This window comes from Rhinatrema bivittatum, chromosome 3 (genome assembly GCF_901001135.1).
Source record: "Rhinatrema bivittatum chromosome 3, aRhiBiv1.1, whole genome shotgun sequence".
In the NCBI taxonomy this organism is placed as follows: Eukaryota; Metazoa; Chordata; class Amphibia; order Gymnophiona; family Rhinatrematidae; genus Rhinatrema; species Rhinatrema bivittatum.
This window is the reverse complement of record NC_042617.1, coordinates 125,980,191-125,999,428: the sequence shown is the minus strand read 5'-3', so window position 1 is coordinate 125,999,428 and position 19,238 is coordinate 125,980,191. Positions and strand designations below refer to the sequence as shown.

General features: G+C 41.8%; 1 protein-coding gene across 3 annotated transcripts in view; it reads left to right on the top strand.

The window, feature by feature from the left end:
* Positions 1-19,238, top strand: part of PAPOLG (poly(A) polymerase gamma) — a 246,617-nt gene that overhangs the window by 169,088 nt on the left and 58,291 nt on the right. For 2 of the 3 annotated variants that reach the window (XM_029593722.1, XM_029593720.1), the window contains exon 21: positions 2,701-4,459. In XM_029593722.1, coding sequence (XP_029449582.1) covers positions 2,701-2,799 — 99 coding nt within the window. In that variant the 3' untranslated portion in view covers positions 2,800-4,459. Of the gene's footprint in view, positions 1-2,700; positions 4,460-19,238 lie in introns of those variants that run through there. The other variant, XM_029593721.1, reaches the window with a different exon arrangement.

Sequence of the window (19,238 nt, the reverse complement as noted above, 5' to 3'; positions counted from 1 at the left end):
TATTCCAAACCTGAGACTTCACAAGATTGGATAAGCCTTCAAAATTGAGGTAGGGCTATCATTTGCAGAAAGTCTACTTAAAAATCTCTCCAAGGTTTAAGGCCAGACAATTATATAATAGCCAGGATGTGATAAAAGATAAACAGCAACTGTCATTAGATCAGGTGGAAAGCTTGGTTATGAAGAACTGAATATTGTTGGCATACATTTTGAAATGAATACTCTGTAGCAAGGAGTTTACACCATGGTGTCATAGAGGTTGAAGAGTACAGCTGATAAAGCTGATCCTTGAGATACTCCTGATGTTGTGCTGCATGGATGAAGCAGAAGGTATATTCACTTTTTGCATTCCATCAGATATGACTTGAGCCACTGAAGTACATATCCTGCTATTCCAATTTTTGCAAGGCAAGAAATCTAAATAGCGGTCCAAGATGTAGATGTCAAATAGAACCATGAAGTAAGTAGTCCCAGTATCAAACCCATGCCTAATCGTGTCTATACTAGAGAGCAGAAACACTTTTGTACTAAAATTTCTGAAGTCAAACTGACAGTCTAAAACATTGTTCCAAGGAACTCATCCAGCTGAGAAAGCTTAACCCACTCAAGTTTCATGGAAATAGACCTATAATTACTATAATTGACTGGTTTAAAGAAGAATTTAATAAAGATCAGATTAATGCTGTTTTAGGCTCAGTGGCATTACTCTTTCCTTTAAAGATAAAATTTATGAACTTCATGATATGTTCACGCATTTAAGAGCTGGCAGACATTGATTTAAAGGACAAGAGGAACTTAATTTAGCTATAAACTGAATAATTTAGCCTTTAGAGACGGGAGAAAAAAAAATCCCACAAAGGTAAAACAGAATTAGAAACTTGTGCCATTACTGAATTAATGCCAGGAAATCTTCTGCAGATCTCAATTTTATCCTTAAAGAATGGAACAAAATCATTGCATTGCTCAGAATTGAATGCAATGTTGCTTGCATAGTAGTGAGTTTCCTGATTATTAAAAAGAGCATACAAGTTTCCAGCAGTTGAGATCTTTGAAGGAAATAGAGCTTTCTTTGCACACTCAGTCATACTCTTTTGAATCTTAAAGCAAACCAATAGCAAGAAACCAAACAAATTAATATACAATAACTAGAACTAGAAGTGAAAGGGATAATGAAAGCACAGAGCAGTATTTTTACACAGAAGCTTCCTCAATATAATGCTTTGTAGCTTATCTGCACTGGAAACAGTTGGCTCCTGGGCTGTGCACAAACAGTCATGTATTGCTTGTATAATAATACAAAGCAATCTGGAACTCCTTCAGTCAGTAAGTCAGAAATTACAGGGCCTTTCCTAGACACAGATTGAGCATTTACAAGCATGATCAAAGATTGGAAGGTTGAACTACCCAGGGGATGTTTTGGCATTGTAGCTAAAGCAGTGTGATTGCAAGAGCACAAGGATACTTAAAATTCGCTAAAGCCCTTCTAACTAAGATGGAAATTAAGTGGATAAGTTCAAAAGGTATAGAGAGGTCAAAGCATGCAGTATTTCCATTATAACAGGGAAAAAGCTTAGCAACAGATTACAGAAGACATACTTCATAAGACAAAAATATTACCATCTCAAAGCAAGAAGCAGCCTTTCATAAAACAATTTCCCACATGACTCTGGAGGTGAACGAAAGCTGCATCAGTGTTGCCCTCACTTATATTCCCTCCAGTTGCCTCTGCCCTGTGGCGTTCTGCTTCTGTGTGGAATCCTGAGTTCTGGCGGGGAAAAAATCCCTGCCTGAACTCAGACACCATACCTAATAAGACAGGAAAGGACCAAGGGCACAGCACCATTTTAAAGAAGTTGCTGTGCACTCTGGTCCATTGCTACATTCCTGTCTGTGATGTCTTGGGAGAGGCACCAACAAATTATAGACCAGGCAGTTAAGTGTTTTTATTTATTCCAGTACTTTTTTAGGTATAAACATTAAAGTACCCAGACAAGATACTCAGAAACAAATATTTGAAGAAAATCTTGGCAAAACCTATTTTTTATTTTAACAGACAAATACAGGGATAGGTAGCCAGTTCTGGAGTGCCACAACTAGATCTGATTGTCAGGACATATACAATTAATATGCATGAGATACATTTGCCTATAATGGGAGGCAGTGCATGGAAATAGCTTATGCATATTCATTGAGGATATCCTGAATACCAGACGTTGTTGTGGCATTCCTAACACATTGCCTACCCCTTAGACAGTACAACCTAGTATTATCTTTATAATTGCATGTTTATGGGATTTGTTTGTATGAGCCAATAAGTTTCTTAGATATCTTACTTTAGTTGAAGCAGAACCCTGTATATACTATATCAGGGTTTGCCAACTCTGGTCCTCAAAAGCCACAAATAGATCTAGTTTTCAGGATATCCACAAAGAATATGCAGGAGAGAGATTTGCATGCACTGCCTTCATTATATATAAATCTATTCTCATGCATATTCTGAAAACCAGATGGATGTTACTCATGAGGACCAGAGTTAACCACCCCATAACATGTTAAGGCAATGGGTAGCTCTGTTTTACTATCATGTAGGAAGTTAAGTAGATTTATTCCATAACTTATTGGTAAAAGATGTACCTAAACTTTCATAACTTTGCTAAAACTTAGTTTGCTGTGTTTAACAGTTCTACTCTTCATTTGCAGAGACTACCTAGTAAAGAACTACCTGATGCATCTTCTCCTATACCAACAAATAATATTCGTGTCGTTAAAAATTCCATCAGACTTACGCTCAACCGGTAACATTGGTGATTCTTCAGGTAAAGAATATGCAATATCTTTCACAAAATTGACTTCCTTTTTATCAAAACATCAAAGCATGGGAAGTTGCTATGTTGGCAAATGTATGCAAGGTGTCATGAGCTTTTTTATAACCATATTTTGACCTGCAAGTGTTTGATTCACCAGTACTAAGTTTGTTTTAAAAGTTTTGTTTTCTGCCAAGCCATTGTCTGAAATTATGGCCTTCAAGGTTTTGATAATTCTTTTAAATTGCCTTAATGTTAAAATCTTATTCCCTGTTACAGAGACTTGTTGTACTTATTGAAGTTTTGTGAATTTCTTGTTATAATCATTGTCAAGCTGCAAAAAATGGAAAAACAAAAAAAAACCAAAAAAATTACAAAAACAAAAAAAAATACAAAAGCAAAAACTCCCCCAAAAACATTCTTGTCTAATTCTTCAATGTATGTCAACGTATTTTTGTTTTGTTTGAAGCCACACTAGTAATGTGTGAATTTTCTGCTTTCCCAATTGATGTACATATAACTTTTGTAATTGCTTTAGCTATTATGAATTAATTAGAATACAAACTTACTGTTTGTTCTAACACTTAAAGGGTGCTCTACTTCTAGAGGATCTAGCCTTGGACAGGTCTAGTGAGCTGCCTCCTATGGAGGCCCAACAAAGAACTTAAGTTAATGCCTGCTACAATAAGTTTAATGTAGACAATGTCTCGTGCTATAGTGAACTGCAGTGGAATGGCCAGCATTTTGCAAATATCTAATTACCCATTCCTTCTCTTGTGTTCTGGTTTCATAACAAAATACATCCTTCTCTTCCCTCGTATAGTGTCAGATGAGGGAGAGACTGCCCATACTTCTGGATTCTAAAATAGCCTACTAAATTCTCATTTTCCTTTACACTGAGTAGTGTGAACTTGATCTACCAACTAAAAACTTTCAGATCTTAAATTTGGATTATTTTGTGAGGTATACTCCAAGTATGGATGTCTACCACTGCAGTTCTGCCGCCTTGGGATTGTCTAAAGTGTTTTCTCTTTTTGCTTAAGCAGATAGGTTGTTCCAAAATCCCAGTTTTCTGGTATGAAAGTATGATGTATCTATCACTGGACCTCTAGCCAGCGCTGAGACTTCTCGTGAACATTTACACTTGCATGGTATCAGAATAAAACTTTGCCCATATGCCTCCCAAAAACACCAACCTAACAAATAACCATTTAACAAAAACCTAAATTTAAAGTGATGTAGTAACAAGGCATTCTTTCCTATCTTTGTTCTACTTAAAATCTAAAGGAAATAAAGGCACTAATGAGGTGTGTAGAACAAACAGTGAGTTTGATTTATTTTTAAACATACCATTTGAGGAATTGCTCGAAAGCATAAGTCTCAGGATCTTTAAATGAGCTAGCTACATTTTAATGACTAGTCAATGCATTTCTTTAAAATTGTTTTCCTTAAACTTGTTTATACAAACTCACTAGCAAATGTAATTTTTTGTAATGTTTGTTTTTGTAAATGAAGTCTTATGTATTTGCAGAGTATTTTTGTATGTACTGTAAAATATTGTCTCTTGAAAGAAACATTTAAAACACTGGTCTCAAGTTTTATTTGTATGCAAATTTATGAAAACTGGCTTTAGTAAAGCTATCAACTTAAACCATTCCATTGTGCAGTTTGTACTTTTTTCTATTTAAAAAAAAAAAAAAAAAAAACTATAGTGACTTTTTTTTTCCCAGCTTTCACCTGGTATGGTCAGGCATTTTTGCTATGATGTTTAGTCATGATTTCTTTGTGCTGAAAACAAGGTTTGAAAATGATAGGGATGTGCAGAGGCAAAATCAATGATAGGGATGTGCAAAGGCAAAATTTTTGTTTTGTAGGTCTCCATTCGGCTGGTTTTTAAACAAAAAAAATTAGTTTTTCATTTTCCATTAAAGTCAATGGGGGAAGCAATGCAACCTACTGAGCTCACATTGGGATTTTCTAATTCTAATGAAACTTGTGGGTAGACAGAAGGGAGAAGAGAATGCCAGGGCACCAAGATTGTGCCAAAATGGCACCAAAAGTGGTATGAATAGCCTAAGGTACCATAAAGGGGCAAAAGGATGCCAGCAGTGGCAAGAATGCACCAAGGCTTCAAAAGTGGGCACCTACCATGGCATGTACCCCTGAAGGCAGGCAGCACAAGAGGGAAAGTGGCACCTGGAGTGGCCTGAACATCCTAAGGCACCATGAAGGGGGAATGAAGCAGTAAAGATGGCATGAACACAAGGCACCATGAGTGCAAAGCAATTGCCCACAGTGTCAACACCCCAAGGCGTAGTCTTAGGTGTGGCAGCAAGGCATCCTCCCAAGGTGTAGCATAAGATTTATTGCAGCAAGACCCCTTCCCCCAAAAAAGGTGTAGCAAAGCGTATTGCAGCAAATCACACCTACCACCACCACCAAGATTAAGCTGTCCTGTCACTCATAGAAATTCGGGGAAATCCAGTAAAGGTAGATTGATTTTCAAGAAAAACAACTTTTCCATCAACTGTCTGCTTTTCTTGGGGGTTGCTCTCAACATTCAGTATCTACCTCTCCCCTACCTCACAGAAGACGAAGATGTTGGTGACTAAAGCTTCCAAATGCTTTTTTGCTACTAGCTTTTTGATAGCCAATGATTCAGAAAATCAGATTTTCAAAATACTGCCTCCATTACCTCATAAGCAGTAATCATGGAGGTGCGTGCTGCTGGTTTTGGATGTTGCACTTCTGCTACACCTGGCCTTGTTTCTGCTCAAATGCCCGTCTCGGACAGCTCTCACTTTTGCTTGTGCTCCAAAGCAAGAGGGAGAGGAAAGGGCAGTGGTAGCACATATTCTCCCAGTATTAATTTCTTATGGCTTGAGCTGGCTTCCATTCCAGGCTTTCTGTGGCAGACTTTTCAGGAACAGGACTCATTTATTTTTTGTTTGCTGCTATTATATGTGCTTCTGACAGGCTGGGCTGGCTCTGCAGGAACCCCAATTTTCTGCCACAGCAATTCCCTCCTCCTCCCCTTTCCTCACAGTGGGAAGAGTGAATTGGAAGTGGCAGCTGGGGATTTTGAAGTCACAATATACTTTGATACTGTACCATTCACCATTACCACTCTAATACTGTCACACACTGTCAGGTTGACATACTTGTTCGCTTCACTGCTTAGCAAGCATTGCCAGCTTGCTAAGCAGAATTAGCTTGCTATTGGCACAAACTCTTTCTGGGGCTGTTCCTCAGTGTGTGCAGAAATGAGTGCATGCCCCTTTGCACTCCTTTTGTACATGTAAAACAAATTGTTAAAGAATAAAACTGACAAGGCTGTGCTTTCCTAGTGGGTAGCCAGATGGACTCAGGACCAGTGGGTTATGTGTTCCTCTGCTTGCAGATGGGAGACTGAGTCAGATTTCAAAGCTGACGTCACCCTAGATATACCCCTGCAGTGACCTCAGCTCCTCAGTATCTCTACGTCTCCTAGCAGATGCGGACACTATCCCACACACTAACGGTGTTAGGAAAATTACAGCAAGAAGACAAAATAACCTTAAAGAAGATCGAGCCCCGCTCTCCTGCAGTGATACCTAAGGGTCTCTCCCCCAGCCGAGAATTCCTGAGGTGATTTCCAATATCCCATAGAGGTGTGCCTTGGTCCAGTAGCCGGTTCCCGGTGTGGACTTAGCCCTCAGAGTGGCTGAAAGGCAGTGAGTGCATAACAGAGCGTGGTGGTGAAGGTAAAACCCTCTCCCCCCACAGCTAGACTGTCTAGCACAAGATCGGTAAGCGCCGAGACCAAGTAAGCAGAAAACTTTAAATTCAGGTCTTTGGTCTCCAGAGCTCAAATTGCTATACAGATTCCTCCTCCTTCCGGCGAGGTAAAAAGGAGCACCAATTGGGTTCAGCAGCTTTGGTTGTGCTAGGCCCCAATCCGGTGCAAGGTCAACACAGTGGAGACCCTCGGGGGTGCCATCTTACACGCAGGGTGTCGTCGGCGCTATCTTCCCTTCTCGACGGTGGTATGCACGGGGCAGGCCAGTCGGCCGATGCACCTACTTGTGTGCGCCCAGTACAGACGCGCGCACACACCGTGTGCATTGAAGTTCATTTCCTCTGCGTCTAGGCATAGAGGCAATGGCACCAGCATCCAAGAAGGCCAGAAGGCACTCTTTGCACAGCCTGCCTCATAAGAGCCGCACATGCTGAACTGGAGTCCTGCCTCCCTTCAGGACTCCATGTTAATCCCCCGGGATTAACATGGACCCAGGGACCTTCCCCTGGTTGGAATTTTTCCAAGGGCTGCAAGCCTTCGTTCAGGCACAATCAGCCCCGTCTGCATCCCGGGCTCAACCCCTGCCAGAAGCACAAGATCCTCCCGGCTCTATTCTGATGCCTCGAGACATGCCTTGCCTAACCAAGAATTTCCCTGACAGGGACCTGGACACCTCAGATGTCTGCTCCCTGGAAGGAGAAATCCCTTCAGGCCTGTAACCATACCAGACCATGCTCCGCTTCTTCCACAAGGATGAATTACCAGCCCTTGTTTCCCAGACTCTGAAAACTCTGGGTATTCCAGGCACAGACCTTATGGAGGAACCAAAGAAGAACCCCATCTTGGTGTCCCTTCGTAAAACCTCATGCTACTTCCCAATGATGGAAGCCATCCAGGAACTGATTAACCTGGTGTGGGATGCCCCGGAGGCCAGCTTCCTGTGGATGTCGGCCCACTCTCATTGGGGAGCATGGCTGGAGCCTACCAAGGAACGCCTGCGATTTCCCAAAGTGGATGCCATGGTCTGTGCCATCTCAAAGTGAACAACCATTCCCGTTAAGGGAGGGGCTGCATTGAAGGATACTCAGGATAGATGATTGGAATCCATTCTTAACCAGGCCTTCGACACAACAGCAATGACACTGCAGATTGCTTCCAGCTGCGCACTAGTGGCATGTTCCTGCTTGCTCCTCTTGAGAGGCAAATAACTCTTAATGTATATCGGTGAGATGATGGAACCTGCAGCAACCTTCCTGACGGATGCAAGCTCAGATCTGGGGCATATGTCAGCCAGAGGAGTAGCCTCTGTAGTGGCAGCCAGAAAACAACTATGGCTGTGGAATTGGTCTGCTGATGCGACCTCTAAAGCGAATCTTACAAGAATGCCCTTTAAAGGATCTCTTATTCGGAAGCAAATTGGAGAAGTTAGCCAGCAAGTTGGGCGAATCTCCAGTGCCTTGGCTACCGGAAGACAGGGGTAAAAGATCCCAGACCCTACATGAACTTGCAGTTCCAAGCACCTCGTCCCTCCGGAAAGTCACAGCCCGGGGTCAGGCTCCAGCCGTGCTCCCCAATGAGAATGGGCCGACACATCCACAGGAAGGGGAAATAGGGGGTTGACTTTCCCTCATCTACCAAAGATGGGTCGAGATCACGTCTGACAAATGGGTACTAAACATCATTTGAGAAGGCTACTCTCTGGAGTTCCGCAGCATCCCTCGGGACAAGTTTGTCACCCTGCCACTCCCACACCAAGAGACTGGCAGTGGAAGCCACTCTGACAAGACTACAGTCTGAAGGCAATATCTCCGGTTCCTACGCCCCAACAAAATACGGGGCGCTATTCCATCTATTTTATCCTTCCCAAGAAGGAAGGATCATTCCGACCCATCTTGGATCTCAAGAACGTCAACAGTTTTCTGCAGATACTACACTTCCACATGGAAACTCTTCGCTCCATAATAATGGCAGTACAACCAAGGAGAGTTCCTAACTTCCTTGGACCTCTCCAAAGCCTACCTTCACATTCCAGTCCAAGATCACCAGCGTGTTCTGCACTTTTGCGATACTGAGTCACCATTACCAGTTCCAAGCGCTACCCTTCGGACTAGCAACCGCCCCCAGAACATTCTCCAAAATTATGGTGGTCGTGACGGCAACACTGAGGAAGGAATGGATCTTGGTACACTCTTACCTGGATGACTGGCTGATCAGGGCAAAGTCTTCGGAGGACAGCAGACAGGTGACCAGTAGAATCAAGAATCTACTGCAGGAACTCGGGTCGTGAACACGAGCAAGAGCAGTCTGCAGCCCTCAGTCTCAAGTACCTGGGGGCCCGTTTCAACACCAAACAGAAGTCTTCCTCCCTCCCCCGAGAAGGAAGCTAATGATTGATGACCAATGCACGCCCCAAGTCCTATCTTCAAGTCCTCTGCCTCATGGCAGCAACCCTGGAGGTCATCCCGTGGGCAAGGGCCCACATGCGACCACTCCAGCGCTGCTTCTTACTGTCATGCTGGAACCCACTGTCCCAGGACTTCTCAATTTGCCTCCAACTACCAGCAGAGATAAGTTTTCAGCTTCAGTGGTGGCTACAGGAAGACCACCTAAGCAGAGGAGTAAGCCTATCCCCACCGAACTGGATCTTGTTAACCACGGATGCAAGCCTGCGAGGGTGGGGAGTCCGCTGTTAGGAACTGACGGCCCAGGTACAATGGAGCAAGGAAGAGGCAGGATGGAACATAAACCACCTGGAAGCTCGAGTAGTCAGACTAGCATGCCCGCAATTCAGCCAGAGACTCTGAGGCGAAGCAGTTCAAGTAAAGTCTGAGAACGCTACAACAGTTGCCTACATCAACCGCCAGGGAGGAACCAGGAGCCAGCAGGTGTCTGGAGATATCTCCACCCATTCCATGAGAGGATCTAAACCTACAAGGGATCTCGGCCTCCCACATCGCAGGAAAAGACAATGTCTCAGCAGACTTCCTCAGCAGAGAGAGCCTGGAATGGATGCTGTCGACCACAGCCTTCCAACTGATAGTAAATTGCTGGGGCCTCCCAGCCATGGACCTACTGGCCATCTTATCTCAGTGCCCAAGTCTATTAATCAAATTATCCTGGGTCTACCACAGGTATTAACACTGACAAGTATTACAAAAAATATACCCGTGTATTTCACTAAATTTTATCTTCAATTTTTATTTCACAAACCTTTAAAACATAACACATACCTAATTATATCATCCATACACACCACATTCACTCACACATCAATACACTATTAAAAAACTAACAATACAAACTTATTGCACTTTATCAATACTATTGCCACATTCCCTAGTATACAATATACACATACTTTGCTTCTGTTAATTACCCCAATTTTCCACCATCAATATTTAACACAAAATTCCTCAATACAAACTTATTGCACTTTAACAATACTATTGCAACCTTCCCTAATATACAATTCGTTTATAATACGTAGTTAACATTGCAATTTCTTTAATATTGTCCCATCAATATTGCAATTTCTTTAATGTTATCCCGCAATTTCTTTAATGTTATCCCGCAATTTCTTTAATGTTATCCCGACAGGAAGCTCCTGTTTCTCCCAACTGGTTTCTTCAGGGGATTTTGTTCATATAGTAATTTGCAATGATAAATCTCAACTCGATTGCCCAAATCACAGCACTACCGGAAACCTTAAAACAAAAAACATGTACTAAATGAATACCTATTACAGCAATGCCATTCCTTCTAATAAATATTTTTTAAAATATGATAAATCTTTTGAAAAATTGTTAGAAAAATATTAGAAAAATATTTGAAAAATATTATATTTCCCTAGTCATCGTTATCAACAAGACTGCACTTACCCAAGCTGCTATAGCTCCCATTTAAACCGCTATATATCACTTCAAGAACTGCTTTACCATTGTGTATTTCATCAGAAACTGCTTTTCATCTCTACAAATTCAAAAATACAATCAATATATACAAACTGCACAATATCATCACATAACCAACTCTCCGTTTTTTAGCCATTATACCAACCTGGAATTTATATCACTATATCATTCCCTTATATTCTCATACAAGTATTTCATTGTCCATGCCGACCATTATTCCATCATGTTTTCCTCTGTAACAAATAAACCACCTTTAATCTATTCCGTCCAAAATACTACCATAAGGTTTTCTTCTATCCAAAACCAAAAATCACTTACTTTGTTACATTTGAACCTCCTTACTTCCAAAACCACCATATTACAGGGCGTCTCTCCTTTGCAGGAAAACGCCACGGCTGCGCATTACCAACTTCCTGTTACCTGTTCCTTTTCAAGTTTTCCCGCGCCTCTACACTACCCTAAAATATCGCGACATGATAGTTCCAAATTGTTGCCTAGCAACCTGTTCCTTTTCAAGTTTTCCCGCGCCTCTACAATACCCTAAAATATCGCGACATGATAGTTCCAAATTGTTGCCTAGCAACCGAGACGCCAAGATCAGAAATAAAAGGGAATCATAAAAAAATGCTCCACTCTATCTCTTGATTGAGACCTCCTGGTTCCACAGTACCCCACTTATAAATAAAACGTTGTTCCTTTTGGGTTAAGACTCTAGAAACATTGCCCCCACGTTGCAGCGTTAGTTGGTAAAGCACGCAAAACCTCAACTCTTCTACCTTGTGTCCCTTCTTAAGCCAATGAGAAACTAATGGGGCTTTGTCTTTTTTGATCCTAATATTGCTAATGTGTTCCAATATTCTAATTTTAATAACTCTCTTCGTCTGACCGACGTAAAATAACCCACAGGGGCAAGTGATCATGTAGATTACCTGTGCCGTTTTACAATTGAAAAATTTTGGTAAATAATAAGTTTCACCCGTGGATGGAATATAAACCTGCTGAACTTGTTGGACATATGGACATGCCAAACAACCTTCACATGTAAATTGTCCCTTGGTTTCGGGATCATCACTCTGAATAGGGAGTACCGAAGACGTTAATATATCTCTGAGTGACCTATTTTTACGAAAAGCAAAAATTGGTAATTCTTCAAATATTCCTTCATCACGCAAAACCGTCCAATACTGGTTCACGATCGATTTAATATTGAACCCTATATGAGAAAAGGGGAGTGTGCATACCACCCTAGTAAGAGGTTCCTTCCTTCTTGTAGTTAACAAATTGTCCCTATTGGCGTATAATGCGCGTTTAAATGCCCTTCTGATTACTTTTTTCGTATATCCACGCTCTAGGAATCTAGCTGACATCTCCTGAGATTTTAACTTGTATTCCTCCACTGTTGTACAAAGGCGTCTTAAGCGCAGGAATTGCCCTATGGGTATATTCTCTTTTAATCGCTTTGGATGAAAACTAGAAAATTCTAGGGTTGTGTTTCGGTCCGTCTGTTTCCTATAGATGGTGGTACACAACCTCCCACCATCCTTATAGACCCGCATATCCAAAAAAGAAACACTATCCCTGTTCTCCGTAAATTCAAACTGCAAATTAACATCCTGCGCATTAATCCAATCCTTCAGCTCATTTAATCGTTGGTATGAACCTTTGAAAACAAAAAAGATGTCGTCAATAAATCGCCGCCAAAATGCTATTTCTTTCCAAAAACCAGACTGATATACGTGGATCTCCTCGAACATTGCCACATATAAACAGGCTACCGATGGGGCCATAGAAGACCCCATCGGTATGCCTTTAATTTGATGAAAAAAAATCATTTTCAAATTGAAAGAAACTTTTTTTCAAGATTATTGACGATAGCTGTAATAATAAATCTTTTTTCTTAGTGGACATATCCATTGTTTCTAATCTATTACGTACAATATGAACAGCAGAGTCCTGAGGAATGTTCGTATATAATGCAGATATGTCTGCTGTCACCAACCACCACTCATCTTGTATTCCCTCTAATTGTGATACATTATTGATAAAGTCCACTGAATCTTTAATGTATGATTTAATATCACGTACAGCCGGCTGTAGTAGGGAATCCATGTATTTAGAAATTGGGTATGGGATCATTATTTGAACCAATTTCTAAATACATGGATTCCCTACTACTATTCTCTTATGGTCTGGCCCTTCAGAGGACTCGCCTGAAGAAGTGCGGTTACTCGAAGCCTGTGATTGACACCCTGCTCCGAGCAATCCAGTTCTCAATATCCCTGGCATACATACAGATCTGGAGAATATTCAAAGCCTGGTGCAAGGACCACAAGATACTCCCGTGGACGGCCAAGATCCCCATGATTCTGTAGTTTCAACAGGATGGTATGAAGGAGTTGTCACTCAACTCCCTCAAGGTCCAAGTAGCCTCTCCTGCTTCAAAGCCGAAGTGAACGGTATCAGTCTATCAGCGGCATCTGGATTTGACCTGTTTCCTAAGAGGGGTTAAGCAACTTTGACCACCCCTAAAGTGACCAGTGCCCCTATGGAACCTCATTCTGGTATTAGACTTCCTAGCGGGGGCTTCCTTCAGACCAACACGTGGTCTCTCACCATGCCTCTTAAAATTGAAGACTGTATTCCTGGTGGCAATATGTTCAGCTCGTCGCATCTCTGAACTACAAGCACTATCCTGTTGGGAACCATTCCTTAGGTTCACCCCAGGAACCATACAGCTGCGCACCGTCCCCTCCTTCCTACCACAAGTGGTTTCAGAGTGTTATTTGAACCAGGCCATCTCCCTACCATCTCTGGATGAAATAAGGACTCTGAAGACTTCTGCCTTCTTCACCATCTAAATATCAGCAGACTCCTGGTGCGATACCTGGAAAGTTCGGAACCGGTGCGCAAAACAGATTGCCTGTTCGTTCTTCACAGTGGGAAGAAACAAGGAGAAGTGGCCTCGTGGGCAACCATAGCCCGCTGGATCAAGGAAGTAATCAAGGCAGCCTACATAGAGGCAGGAGAGCCTTTACCACTGCAGGTTAAGGCTCATTCTACTAGGGCCCAGGCAGTATCTTGGGCAGAAACCAAACTGCTATTGCCCACCGAGAACTGTCAGGCAGCGACATGGTCCTCCCTACACACCTTCTCCAGGTTCTACCGCCTGGATGTTCAGGCCTGAGAAGACACAACCTTCGCAAGGGCAGTACTAAGTGGGCCACGGGCAGCCTCCCACCCTGTCTGGGAGTAGCTTTTGTACATCCCACTGGTCCTGAGTCCATCTGGCTACATGTTAGGAAATGGAGAAATTACTTACCTGATAATTTCGTTTTCCTTAGTGTAGACAGATGGACTCAGCATCCCACCCACAGCTGCCCCAGAGAAGGAGGACCCTGGAAAGCGAACCTCGAGACTAAACAAATATGGGTAAGCTGTTGCCTACCCCTAGTTCAAGACACCCGCAGTTAGTCTGGTGTTGGCGTTAACTTAGTTAAGTGCAGTGGCGGTCTCCAGTTTTGAAACCAGTTAAATCAGTTTAATCAAGTTTGAGAAGTTTAATCAAGAAGTTTATTCAAAGATATATATCCTCAATGGCTTTTCGAGGAGGATACTGAGGAGCTGAGGACACACTGCAGAGGTATATCTAGAGTGATGTCAGCTTTGAAATCTGACTCAATCTCCCATCTGCTACCAGAGGAACACATAACCCACTGGTCCTGAGTCCATCTGTCTACACTAAGAAAACGAAATTATCAGGTAAGTAATTTCTCCATTCTCTTCACTGCAGTCTATCTACCGATAGTGCAGTGTATTGCATGGAGTCTAGACAAAATTTATTTATTTATTTTTATTTATTTAAGGTTTTTATATACCGGCAATCATGAGCACATATCTTGCTGGTTTACATGGAACGGGAGTGCATTAAATACAACTAGAACTGTGGTGATCGAAGGAGCAGTTACAAATAACAAGGGTAGCAGAACTTGGATAAGAAGGAAGAGATAGGAAAGAATAAACGGTTGAACGGTATACAAATAAATTAAATGCTATGTAAAAATGGCATGATTAATGGCTGAATATTTGAAGTCCTTGGTTTGTATCTATAACGTGATATTAGATTGTGTCTGGGAAAGCTTGCTTGAATAACCAAGTCTTAAGTCCTTTCCTAAAAGTTAAGAGGCAGGGTTCCAGTCTGCCTCTTAACCTCTTCATGGTTTGCTTCTGTATATCCAGTCCACTATCTTGCCTCCGTGAACAAGACAAATCAGTGCCTCTATCATAGGTAAAGAATTGTGACTGCAACAGTAAAGATAAGAAAAAGACCTTTGCTAATGCCAAAAATTTTTTTAAAGCTTTTAACTCTAAGAGCTTCTGAAAAGACAAACTATCGGACTGAAATCCAACCAAGAAAACCTGTTTCTTTGCACAGCTCAAACTTTTCACTGGGAGGATATCTTGTTATATTTGATCCAACTGCCAAACTGCTTTTCTGTACTTTAAAAGTAAAGAAAAAAATAACCTTAGCCGGCTGCATTGAAGACTGACACTGATAAACTCTGCATCTGTGTTCATAACCGGCAGACCACCAGTAACCGTGGGGTCGCATTAGCAAGGAGGCGCTAAGGTCTCGCAAGCGACCCTAGCACCTGCTTGCTAGCGCAACCCCCTAATTTGTTTATTGCATGGCACCCCTCTTGTGGGCGCCATGCACGCATTAAAAAAGCGGGCACTGAAAAGTCAGCGTCCACATTCAATATTGCATCGGGCCCTCTTGATTGTTCCTCCATCCTCTTTGGTTATTTTTTTTCCTTCTCCTGCCTCATCTCTGGCCAGTCTGCTTCTTAACAAGGCATTGGTTGCTATAATTACCAGTCTTACTGCAGCACTTTTCTATGTACCATAAACTTGAATGGGAAACACATTTTTGTTTAAATTCATAGGCACCCCCCATTTTTCAGAGATCTATGAATAGCATCAAAAGTATTCGTTGCATTTTACCCATTTGTTTCAAACGAATGCATATCCTAGTCAATTAATTGCTTCACTAGTGCTTCTAAGTTGGTAAACTTGTAGAAATTTTTTTTCTTGTGCCCAACACTTGCTGCCTCCTTTTGATCTTCTAGCACAGTATTAACTAAGGACGGCTATGAGCCTTCATTGCAGTTACCCCAGTGATTTATTTTTCCCCTCCTATTATGTCCTTTCCAAATGATTTAGCCCAGTCATTGCAGTGACAGCCAGGGGTCATGCTCCGTCTTCTTCCAGGACCCTGCAGACATTGGGGAATCTTTCCTGCCCTCACCCCGGCTGTGCTAAATAAACACTGCCTCCACACCATCCCCAGCCCTGGGTGCCTTGAGTGAAAATCTTTTACCCAGCAATTTAACTCAAACCTCTAAATAGCTGTGCAGTACCACTGAGTTGGTTCAAACTGGCAGATCTTAAATGCTTTAAGCATAGATGTTATACTATACATAACTGCCTAATCAACACTTAATGATTCCATTCTTTTGGGTGAGTTCCCAGTCAAATTGACCTAGGACTTAACTGATACCTGTCTGAATTGACCACTGTCTCCTGCTTCCTGACTGTGTATAACCAATCCAGATGCATAAGAACCTGACCATGTGACCCAGTTTGATGAAAATCTGATGGTGGCCTTTTAATTTTAACACAATATTTGGAATACTTAATGCTATTCTAGTTAACTTTTTTTTTTTTTTAAGGTCAGACTTAAAATGGTGACCGGTTACTTTATGGTTTCGTGGGTTTTTTGGGTTTTTTTTTAATCTAGCTTATGTGGAAAACCATAGACGAGAGAGCATCTAGTTACATGTGGGAACATCCTGCAGTTGTCAGGAGCAAAAACATTTTAAATCTGTTCTAGCATTTACTTATAAACTACCTTTCATTAGTGTAGGCAGTAACTGAATTTTTAGAAAATTTCCCACTGGACCCTTGAACGGAGCTGTTCAATTTTCTTCTCCCTTTATACTGAAGAATGAACTGGAAAGAACAAAGCTTATGCTGTTCCTGTACTAATTCAGTTTTAAACACTGCATTTGAAGGCTTGTTGAAATGTCTGACTTGCTTGCTGAGCGTAAACGTGCTGCTTAATGTGGTCTTGAAAACCCATGTACATTTTTAAAATTTGTTTTATGTTCAGTAAAAAGCATTACAATTAGTTTGTCTTGTAGAGCTACTTGATTTCTGCACAAGCTAGCTACTTGCTATGTACAGTTAGTTTTGGGACACCTGGTCAAATTGCATGTTTCAGTAAATAGAAACATAGAAATGTGATGGCAAACTTTGACCTATCTATTCATCTATTCTATCCAACTAATTCAGCTTTACAATTCCCATCACTCCTTAAGAGACCCCCCCCCCCCCCCCCGAGTTTATCCTATGCTTTCTTGAATTCAGATACGGTCTGTCTTCACCACCTCACTGGGAGGCTGTTCTATGCATCAATACCTCTCTGAAAAGAAATATTTCCTAAGATTGCTCCTTCTTTCCATGACATCTCACTCTAGAGCCTCCTTTATGTTGAAAGAGGCTTGTTTCCTGTGCATGAAACCTTGGATATATCTAAATATGTATCATATCTACCTAGCTCACCTTTCCTGTAGAGTATACATGTTTATCCCCATATGCTTTAGAACAGAGACCACTGACCATTTTAGTAGTCACCATCTCCAGATCCTGCTTATCGTTTGTGATTAGAAGAATTTCAGCCCCGATACTGTACATTTCCCTTGGGATTGGATTATGCAGTCTAATTGCATAACTTTACATTTTGTAGCATTTAATCTCAACTGCCAATCTCTAGACCATTGCTTGAGCTTTGATTAGATCCCTCATGTTTTCCTCACCTTCCTGGTTGTCTACCCTATTGTAGGTTTTGGTATCAGCAAAAAGACAAACCTTTCTCAACAATCCTCCTGCAATGTCTATCTCAAAAATATTTAAAAGAACCCGTCCAAGGACTGATACCAGTAGCACATTGAGGAGGGGAGGCATTACTAGCAGAGTGAAAGCCATTTACCACTACCCTTTATTACCACCCACTCAGTCACTCTAGGGCCCATACCAAGGGCTCTTGATTTATAAATTACCTATGTGGAATTGTCAAAGGCCTTACTGAAACAAAGCACAGTACATCTAGTACTTTCCTTGATCCAACTCTGGTCACCCAATCAAATTGATCAGATTTGTCTGACAAAATCTACCTCTGGTAAAACCATGCTGTCTCAGATCTTGCAGTCCACTGGATTCCAGCAGTTGCACTATCCTCTGTTTTAGCAGTGATTTCATTAATTTGCTTACCACAGAGGTCAGACTAACTGGCCTGTAGTCCCCAGCCACTTCCACTTTTATGAATAGGAACCACATCTGCCCCTCTCCAGTCCTCTAGAACAACTCCTGACTCTAAAAATGCATTGAAAAGGTCAGCTAGAGGAGCTGCCAGAACTTCTTTAAATTCCCTTAGTGCCCTTGGATGTATCCTATCCGGGCCATTGCCTTATCTATTTTGTTTAGTTAACTCCTCACAAATGCACTTTTCAGATGATACTTTAGAAAATCATAGTGGCCTCTTTCCTCTTTCCTTTATTTACTTTCTACCAAAAAGGTTAGTTGCTCTTAATATCTACTTTTAGTTTTGCCCACTGCCCTTCTATTTCTAGATTTTGCCTTCCAGGTAATGACTCCGTAAGCTGCTCCCAGGTTTCCTGAAGGGTAGAATAGTCTCCTTTGAATGAACCTTTATCTCCTGTGCTGTAATACTGAACCACACCATCCTGTAATCACTGGATTCCAGATGGTTGTCTACTATAATAAATATTGGGCCCCATTGGTAAGCACCAGGTCTAGTATTGTCCCCTCCCCCTGTGGGTTCCAGTATCAGTTGACACACATCTCCCTACTTCTAGAAGACAGTTTTGTCTGTGGTGGAGGTTGGTAGATTAGACAAATGTTCTATTCCTTCTTTCAGATTAACCCACAGTGCTGCCTCCTTACCTCATAAGCCCTGTAATTCTGTTGCTTTAGTATATATATATAGAAACATGGAAATGATGGCAGAAGAAGACCAAACAGCCCATCCAGTCTGCCCAGCAAGCTTCACACACTTTTTTCTCTCATACTTATCTGTTTCTCTTAGCTCTTGGTTCTATTTCCCTTCCACCCCCACCATTAATGTAGAAAGCAGTGATGGAGCTGCATCCAAGTGAAATATCTAGCTTGATTAGTTAGGGGTAGTAGGGGTCGTAACCGCCGCAATAAGCAAGCTACACCCATGCTTATTTGTTTTACTCAGACTGTTATACAGCCCTTATTGGTTGTTTTTCTTCTCCCCTGCCGTTGAAGCAGGGAGCTATGCTGGATATGCTTGAAGTATCAGTTTATTCTTCTCCCATGCTGTTGAAGCAGAGAGCTATGCTGGATATGCGTGAAGTATCAGTTTTTCTCCCATGCCGTTGAAGCAGAGAGCCATGCTGGATATGCATCGAAAGTGAAGTATCAGGCACATTTGGTTTGGGGTAGTAACTGCCGTAACAAGCCAGCTACTCCCCGCTTTGTGAGTGCGAACCCTTTTTTCTTCTCCCCTGCCGTTGAAGCAGAGAGCTCTGCTGGATGTGTGTAGTATCAGTTTTTTCTTCTCCCCTGCCTTTGAAGCAGAGAACTATGCTGTATATGCATAGAAATTGAAGTAACAGGCTTATTTGGTTTGGGGTAGTAACC